Here is a 10,000-nt window from a genome sequence, read left to right as displayed (position 1 = left end):
ATAATAATAATAATAATAATAATAATAATAATAATAATAATAATAATAATAATAATAGTAATAATAATAATAATAATAAAGTTGCACCAATGACAAGGTCAATATTTTTCATAATGATAATGAAAAATATATAAAAATCAAATCAGTTTCAAATTCTTTTTAAAAGTTATAATTTTGGATTCCCTTGGCATAAATAATAACACTATATATTCTTCCTTTTCACCATAAAGCCATTAGCTTCAACAAGAATTGGCAATAGTAACACATCAGTCCTGGCCCTATTATACTTCAATTTCTATAACATGGTGGTAACCCCTGAGCGGAAAGATTCTCTAATAGCAACCGTTCTATACATCTACACAGAAGGGCGATCTATTCCTCTAACCCAAGAAAACTTGAAAAATTACAACTTTCCCTTCATCCATATGGTATTTGGTTCAGAATCATGACTTTCTGATACTCAAGAATGTTACTACCACGTTCTGGACGCGCTCAAGCTCCACAATAGTTTCTTGTAGTGTGTGTGCAACCTTACCATCCTTGTGAGGTAAAGATGGGTGGTTTGGGGATGCTTATATGTGTCAACCAGCTGAGTCTTCAGCAGCCTTTGCCTGGCCCTCCATGGTCCTAGCTTAGGTGGGGAGGAAGCTTGGGCGGTGATCATATGTCTATATGGTCCGTTTCTAGGACCTCTGCTATTCATGAGTGACCTTTAAACCTTTGAACACTATCAAACACGTAATATCGTTGTTGACATTTTTCCAGCCCAAGTTCTTTGCCATTCCTTCGAAAACTCCGTGAATAATGGAATAGTCATGAAATTCTTATACCCACCACGGAAATGTTCTCTGAAGGGTCAGTAAAATGGTTAATTTTGTACATATCAGATATATCGATCCCTGAAAAAAAATCTACTTTGTCATTCAGCCCCATCTCTCTCTCTCTCTCTCTCTCTCTCTCTCTCTCTCTCTCTCTCTCTCTCTCTCTCTCATACATTACATATATTGTACGAAGATCAAAAATCTTTCGAATTATAACCGGATAAAATCAGTATTCTTTTAAGATTTAAGAAGAGCATAGACGAAATGAATCATACATCGTGGCTTTTATTATCATATGATTTTAGGCGTCACATACCTCAACCGTTAACGGCAAATACAACTTTCGAACCTAAAAGTCGATGACCTAGGACTTTGCAACGACAACTCATAAATAAAAAAAAAAATTTATATTTTCTAAAAATATCTTTATATGCTATTCAATTCTCTCCTAGCTTTTGTTTTCCCAAACTTGCCCTGTTTCATCCCCTCTAACTTTCCTTCCCAAATTCCATCAGACCTGTGCTAAATAAGCCCAGTAGATATTCCATTCCATCGGCCTCTGCACATAAAAATCTATTATTCTTAAACTAATTTCCTTGAACAATTCTATTTGAATTGTATCAAGGCAACAAGGCAATACGAAGGGCAATATCCTTTACCTTGCCCAAGGCTTGAAAAGAAGGGAAGAGGATATAGAGGGTATTTCAACAACGAAAAAGACTATGGATAGCGTAACGAGGGTCAATCCATTAAAATATATCCTTGGAATATTGACACGTTCATAGAAATCCATGTCGACAAATATTGTGTCAAGATTAAGTAAAGTGTTTCTATTTAAAGCGAGTTTTAAGCTCCACACACCTACACCCGTCTATGAATTAACTCCCAACCCTGGAATTGATAGACACTAAGCCACATAGAAAAGAGAGAGAGAGAGAGAGAGAGAGAGAGAGAGAGAGAGAGAGAGAGAGAGAGAGAGAGAGAGGGGGGGGGACTCATCTTCTGTATTCTCGAAATTTTTAGATCTACTTTTCATTGAAATCTTTAAAACCTAAAAGGAAATACAGAAAGAAATGCTTATTTGTATCAGGACTGAGACAGACTTAGATTAGAAGCTTTCACAATTATAATGATAATTATAATAACAATAACTATCTCATCTCGCAAAAGGGTAGGTTGATATTTTCATACTTAATTTCTAATGAAACAAAAAAATCTCGATAATATCAAGAAATTCAACAGATTAGGATGAAAAATATATTTGAAAACGTTTAAATTTAATCATTGGCTTGAAAATTATTAGAAAAAAAATTAAAAAGAAACTAATTGTTTCAGGAAATATACACTAACATTTAGATATAGAATGCAGCATTTCGTCTAATAATAAGAAAACGGATAAAAATAAAAAGAGGAATATCAGTGCATCGCAATGTGGAAAGTGTAGAGCGTAAAAATCACTGACAAAAAAAAAACGCAAAAGTTATTAAATCCAAAAAGTTAGTAAAATGTAACAAAAATGTATAAGAAAGACTCTTAATTATTAGTTAAATAAATGAATGAATGAATAAGACTGTAACCGAAGAGGTGGCTTCTCCAGCATATAACAGGTAAGTTTTTTGAAATGTCTTAAAATCATATTTCTTGAATTTCTGTAAGACTTAATTCGATCTATTGTGTAACTAATTATGTACACGAGTGCCTTTATATTCATTCATACATACTGTACATAAACAAAAACTAAAATATGAGTTTCTTAATTGTTATACACTTACGATTATATCTACACCACTGCATGACAATGGGGTTTGACTATATTCATCAACACGCTGGCTATTGCCCATTGGTGATGGTGGGAGACTTTATTCTCATCGCTCACACGGATCCAATCTAGTATGGGTGGCCCTGACTATAGTCAATTCTTTTTAGTGAGGCAGATTTGCACCGACTCGCAGGGGTGCCCTTTTCACTCGGAAAAGTTTCCTGATGTCTGATTGGTTGGAGAAGATGACTCTAGCCAATCAGATAGCAAGAAACTTTTCCGAGCTAAAAGGGCACCCCTGCGAGTCGGTGCAGATGCACCTCATTAAAAAAAAATTGAGTATAGTATAAGCTTTGGTGATCATGACGATATATACAGTATATGTATATATATATATATATATGTGTGTGTGTGTGTGTATATATATGTATATATATACATACTGTGTATATATATATATATATATATATATATATATATATAGAGAGAGAGAGAGAGAGAGAGAGAGAGAGCCTTACCTTATTGCCTTATTTTTTGTTTGGGTTCCCCCAGGTCCCTCAGTGTGAGGCACCTCGTATATCCACCAGAGAGTTGCTAATACATCTTCCAGTGTATTTTGCATCTTCCAGTCTTGGATGGTCTGGGATGCATCTTAGGTATTTATCGAGCTGATTTTTAAATGCATCTACGCTCACTCCTGATATGTTTCTTAGATGAGCTGGCAGCACATTAAATAGTCGCTGCATTATCGATGCTGGTGCGTTGTGGATTAATGTCCTGTGCGCCTTTCTCAGTTTACCTGGAATGCTTTTTGGCACTATTAATCTACCTCGGCTTGCTCTTTCTGATACTTTAAGCTCCATGATGTTTTCAGCAATTCCTTCTATTTGCTTCCATGCTTGTATTATCATGTAGCGTTCTCTTCTCCTTTCTAGACTGTATAGTTTTAAAAATTGCAGTCTTTCCCAGTAATCAAGGTCCTTAACTTCTTCTATTCTAGCAGTATAGGACCTTTGTACACTCTCTATTTGCGCAATATCCTTTTGGTAGTGTGGGTACCATATCACATTGCAGTACTCGAGTGTACTACGCACATAAGTTTTGTAAAGCATAATCATGTGTTCAGCTTTTCTTGTTTTAAAGTGTCTGAATAACATTCCCATTTTTGCCTTACATTTAGCCAACAGTGTTGCTATTTGGTCGTTGCATAACATATTCCTATTTAAAATTACACCAAGGTCTTTAATTGCTTCCTTGTTTGTGATTGTCTCATTATTAGGTCCCTTGTATGCATACACCATTCCTTCTCTGTTTCCATAATTTATTGATTCAAATTTATCGGAGTTAAATACCATCCTATTTATCTCCGCCCATTCATATATTTTGTTTAGATCTCTTTGTAGTGAGTTCCTATCTTCATCACAAGTAATTTCTCTACTTATTCTTGTGTCATCGGCGAAACTTCTCACTACGGAGTTTTCAACATCACAGTCTATGTCTGAGATCATAATAACAAATAGCAGTGCAGCTAATACCGTACCTTGGGCACACCAGATATTACCTGGGCTTCATCTGATTTCTCGTCATTTGCAACCACTATCTGTTTTCTGTTTTGCAGGAATTCTTTTACCCATTTTCCTATCTTTCCCACAATATTATGCTTTCTCATTTTTTTCTCCAATATGTTATGGTCTACCTTGTCAAAGGCTTTTGCAAAATCTAGATATCATCACATCTGTGTCTTTTTCATATATCATATTATTGTATATGTTTTCATAGTGAGCTATCAGTTGGGTCTGTGTACTTTTTCCAGGTACGAAACCGTGTTGACCCATATTAAACAAATTATTTTTGACCAAATGGTTCATTATTTTCTTTTTTATTACCCTCTCATACACTTTCATAATATGTGATGTTAGACTAACAGGTCTATAATTGCTTGCCTCTAGTCTTGATCCACTTTTGAAGATAGGGGTTATATAAGCTAATTTATGTTTAACATATATCTCGCTCATATCTATACTCTGTCTTAGCAGTATTGCAAGTGGCTTCGCGATAGTGTTTGCAGTTTTTTTTAACAAAATCGCTGGAACTCCATCTGGTCCGGCTGCCGATCCATTTTTAATTTCGTTTATAGCCGTGACAATATCTGCTTCATTAATATCTATATCCGTTAGATATTCAACATTTTCTTCTCTCATTTCTGTTTCATTATTCTCATTCGCAATTCTTGGCGTGAACTCACTCTTATATTTTTCTGCTAATATGTTGCATATTTCCTTTTTTTCATTCGTTAGCCGTCCTTCAATTCTTAGAGGGCCTATTTCTATTCTCCTTTTATTCATCTTTTTTGCATAGGAGTAAAGTACTTTGGGGTTTCTTTTTATATTTTGAAGTGTCCTTTCTTCTAAGTCCCTTTTTTCATTTTCTTTCGACTGTATAATCTTTTGTTCTGCATTTTCTATCTTACATTTTATTTCCCTCATTTTCCACACATTTTTTTCTTTTGCAAGATTTTTCTTCCACTTTTTAATTTTCTGAAATAAGATCCTTCTGTCTCTTGGTATGCACGTCTTTTGTTTATTGTTTTTTTTCGGTACATATTTTTCAACAATTTTCTCCAGTATTTTGTACAGTATATCCGTATTTACCTGTATATTATCACTTATAAATACATTTTTCCATTCTTTATCCAGTTCTTCATTTATTTCTGACCATTTTATATTCTTACTGTAAAAGTTATATTTTCCATATCCTTCCCAAAGTTTTGTGTTTTTATTAATTCTGTGATCACTTGCTTTGGAATGAACTATCAATTCTATGACATTGTGGTCTGAAATTCCCGTGTTATACACTATTATTTCTTTAACATAATTCACCTCATTCACAAATACTAGATCTAGGACATTTTCCTTTCTTGTTGGAATGTGGTTTATTTGTTACATATTATGTTCTAATAGCATATCTTGAAGCTTTTCAAATTGCCTCTTATCTTCTGCGCTACTATTACTATCTTTTTTATATGTATACATACAACCACTTTCTTCTATCCGTTCTTTCCAATCCACGAAAGGAAAGTTAAAATCTCCGGATAGGAGTATATTCCAGTCTTTATGGTTTCTACATATACCATCTATTTTTTCTATTATTATATCAAACTCCTTAGTGTTTGGGGGTCTGTAAACTACAATATTCATTAGTTTTTCAAATTCAAATTCTACCGCAATCAATTCACATTCTGTGTTGCTGTATTTTTCACATACTTTTCCTTGATTTATGTCTCTTCCATATATTGCGGTTCCCCCTTGATTCCTATTTTTTCTGTCTGATCTATAAGTTTGGAAACCCTTTATCTGGTCATCACTGCCAGTCTCTTGGGAATACCATGTTTCACTTATATTTAATATATCTATTTTTTCAATTTGGGTTAGTTCTTCTAAGAACTCTATTTTCCTTTTAGAGTTACTCGTGACTAAACCCTGTGCATTCATTACTATTATGGTTTGTGTTTCATCCCCATTATTTAATATTGGTAATAATATGGATTCTCCCATGCTTCCTTCCTGTTCTGATATGATGTTCTTTTCTTCATTTCCCGGAATTCTGCCATTAAAAAATCCAACTTTTCTATTATATTTGCTCTTTCGCCTTCATATTTATTTGTGTGTGTATACCTGCAACTGTCCCCATATCTGCACCAACCCCTGGCATTATAGATGCATTCTTTGTAGTTGGGTTCTACATGTGCCGGTTTAGGTTGAAAGGCCTCATATCTTGGGGCTCTTGGTTCAAAGCGCGGTATATACACGGCCTGCTTTTTTGTTTCTTTTTTTGTTTCTTTTTTGCTTTCATTTTTCTTTTCAGTTTGCTGAGTTTTCTTACTTTCATTCATGGTTGCAGGATGCATATATCGACATTTTTTGTTGTAAATGCATCCTTTTCCTTCTTTTAGGTTTTTGCATATTTTTGGATGGAGATCTCTGCATTCGTCTCCATATCCGTCTAAATACGCACATTTACCATATATTTCATAATTATGGCATATCTTTGGATGCTTGTAGTAGCATCTTTCGCCAAATCTGCAATTCCCTCTTTTCAGCATATTGCAGACTATATCCTTCTTTTCTATTTTTTCTTGTTCTTGCTCTTCCCTAAAATTATGTAGGTCCGGGTAGAGTCTCTTGGGTCTATTATTTGTTTCCATCTGGTAATTTATTTCTTCATAAGTAGCCTATGTTGTTGGATGGCATCATAGGTTATATCAATGATTTCTTCTGCATCCTTACACATATCCTGTTCATTGTTCTCTTCTTCTTCTTTTTCTTCTTCTTCTTCTTCTGTTTCTTCTTCTTCCTCTTCTTTATCTTCAACTATTTGCAGATTTAGTCTCGACTTAATTATATTTTCTATCCAGACTAAGCATGTTGAGCAGAATACCTTTGTGTCTTTATTTTTTATTTTTTGCTGTATTTCAGCACATGTGGGATGTGTTGGGACATGACAGGCATCACATTTTCTAATCAATTGTTGAGGATTATTAATGGAATACCATATCTTACATGTATTACACCATTTTGGCATTCTTTTTCCCATTGCATCAATCAGCATATTCACCATATTGGACTTCTTATTGTTCTTTGATGGAATGTGTTGAGAGAGAGAGAGAGAGAGAGAGAGAGAGAGAGAGAGAGAGAGAGAGAGAGAGAGAGAGAGAGAGAGAGAGAGAGAGAGAGAGCATTATTATATATGCACTCAAAGAACCGCATACCCACATAACGTATTATTTCTATTTTATTTATATGTCGACACAATTCCATCGTTCCCCAAATCTGCCCCAAACAACCATAAAGCTGGTCGTCATAAAAAAAAAAAAAAAAAGTTATTTAAAAAAATCGAAGGTATTTAACAGCTTTAATGCCATTTCTATTGGATTTCTTCAGTGCTTGCTGCGTAATGGAATCTTCTTATAGTTTTGTCAATAATCGGTAATGTTTGATATTCTGCTTTGGAAGAAGTATTTCTGAAAGAAAAAAAAATGTCCGCTTCGAATATATTCATTGCGCGTATCTTATGCGCATTATTAACTATGCTATATCGATATGTACAATTATATTAAACTCCGATTTACGCACAAAAAAAAGGATATATTACATCTAGAGAGTTATTGGATCCTTTGACTGGCTAGACAGTTATATATTGGATCCCTCTCTCAGGTTACGGTATTTTTTCTTTCCCTATGCATACGCCGAATTGTCTGTCCTATTCTTTACGCATTCTCGTCTTTCCTCACACCTGACAACATAAAAACTACCAAACACTTCTTCTTCGCTCAAGAGGCCAATTACTGTATTGTAATTGGTCAGTGGCTCCTCTCCTCTTGGTAAGGGTAGAAGAGACTTTTTAGTTATGGTAAGCAATTCACCTAGGAGAAAGGCATTCAAAAATCAAACCATTGTTCTCTAGCTCATAGCCTATGAACCATGGTCTTCCACTGTCTTGGGTTAGAGTTCTCTTACTTGAGGGTACACTCGGGCACATTATTCCATCTTTTTTTCTCTCTTGTTTTATTGAAATTGTGTGTTGGGCAGGCTTAATAGAAAGGCCATGAATGTCTGGTGGTTTATCGAGAGGTTGTCTTTTCTTTTTTAGCCTTGCATGGTGTATCGGCTACTCCAATTTAACTAGTTTTTCCGACTTTTTCCTATAGTCTATGGGTTTGATCAATCACTTTATTTATATTTCTATACATATTGTTTTGTTATCATTCTTGTTATATTTAGTTTTTAAGTATAATATACCATTAATACTTATGCTTTCTGGAGACATTGAGTGAAATCCGGGACCAGTACGTCCTAGATTTCGTTAATGTCGTCTACTGTATTGCAATATTCGTGGTCTTCATGCAAATATCTAAGACCTTACAGTTGCGTCCAGACAGTATGATATTCTTTTGTGCTCAGAAACTCTGGTTTCTAATATGAGGCACTCATCTGAGCTCCTTATAACTGGTTTTAAGAAGCCAATAATGTTGAAAAGTTATTTCACCCCTAGCGCCAGGAAAATGGCTGTGCATATTAGGACTGAATACCCAGCTTTTCATAAGTCCTGTTCTGGTTGGGGATGTCATGAGATTCAGGTAATAAAAGTTTGTGTCAGGCATAACAACTTCTATTCGTGTTCGATCTACCAGAATCCAGACATGGATGATTCTATCTTCGATTGTCTTCTTATCATTATGGCTAAGATACAAGATGATAGAAAGGCCTCTTTTGTGTTTGTTGGTGAATTCAATGCTCACCATAGGGAGTGGTTGAGTTCTATCTCTCCTACCGATGGCCATTGCTTAAGAGCTTTAGACTTTGCATCTAGATCAGGCTGTGAGCAAATAATAAGTGAAGCTATTCACAGGTCTGGTAACTGTTTGGACCTCGTATACACCGACTCCCCTGGCGTTATAACGAGTAAGGTTGGTTCTCCAGTTCGGACGTCAGATAATGCCTTGATTTCATTAGTAGTGAAGACTGAGCAGCCTGTCCCTGGTGTATCAGACTTGTGTAAGATTTATATGAAATCTCAAGCAAACTTGAAGAGAATTTTTCATTATCTTTTGGGCTTGAATTGGTCACAATTGTATTACTATAGCAGTGATGATCCTGTTGTCCCTTTGAATGAAAATTTAGTCAACATAATTAGTAGGCGTATCCCTTCTTGTGTGCTAAGGTACCGAGTGAAGGACAAACCGTGGTTCAATGATGATTGTAGATGTGCTTATTTGGAGAAGCAGGAGGCCTATCATCTCTGGAAGGGTAACAGATCAGATTTGACCTGAAATAACTATACTCAGCTTAGAGCTTTTGCTAAGAGAGTTTACGCTTCAATTGAAAAGAAATACAATTTAAACATAAAAGAAACCCTTCCTGGTACAGCCCAGGAATATAGGTAAAGGACTACCCTTAAATTTGCTCTCTTTGGTGTAGATGCAACAGTTCCTTCTTTACTTACACCAGAACGCTCTGTCGCAGACTGTCCAAAGGAAAATGCAATCGTCTTGGCTGATGTGTTTGACAGCAAGCAGAGTAATGAGAAACTTGAACTTCCTCATTCCTGTTTTCCTGAGGCTAAACTAACTAGGTCTGCTAAATTTATATCACCAATGCAGTCCAATCCATCTCCACGATCTCTAACTGTTCTATGCATTACAAAATCCATGAGGAGGATAAAAACCATAGGTGACAACACATTCCCTTGGAGTACTCCGCTGTTCACTGGAAATTCATTTGGCAGGACTCCACTAACATTAACTTTACACTTGCTATACTCATGAACAGACTTAATCAAATTTACATATTTAAGAGGAATTCCATAATAATGCAGGACTCCACAAAATTAGCCGGTGCACACTATCAAAGTCTTTTTCAAA

The 10,000-nt window shown here is 35.3% G+C and overlaps 1 protein-coding gene across 2 annotated transcripts in view; it reads left to right on the top strand.

Moving 5' to 3' along the window:
• Positions 1-10,000, top strand: part of LOC137658648 (uncharacterized) — a 194,463-nt gene that overhangs the window by 126,600 nt on the left and 57,863 nt on the right. The window contains exon 2 of one of the 2 annotated variants that reach the window (XM_068393594.1): positions 2,157-2,428. The exons of the other annotated variant lie outside the window; for it this stretch is intronic. Coding sequence (XP_068249695.1) covers positions 2,382-2,428 — 47 coding nt within the window. The 5' untranslated portion in view covers positions 2,157-2,381. The remainder of the gene's footprint in view (positions 1-2,156; positions 2,429-10,000) is intronic. 2 annotated transcript variants of the gene reach the window in all.

This window comes from Palaemon carinicauda, chromosome 19 (assembly GCF_036898095.1).
Source record: "Palaemon carinicauda isolate YSFRI2023 chromosome 19, ASM3689809v2, whole genome shotgun sequence".
NCBI classification, from domain to species: Eukaryota; Metazoa; Arthropoda; class Malacostraca; order Decapoda; family Palaemonidae; genus Palaemon; species Palaemon carinicauda.
Note: the sequence above shows the minus strand (reverse complement) of the source record. Positions and strands in the feature narration are given on the sequence as shown.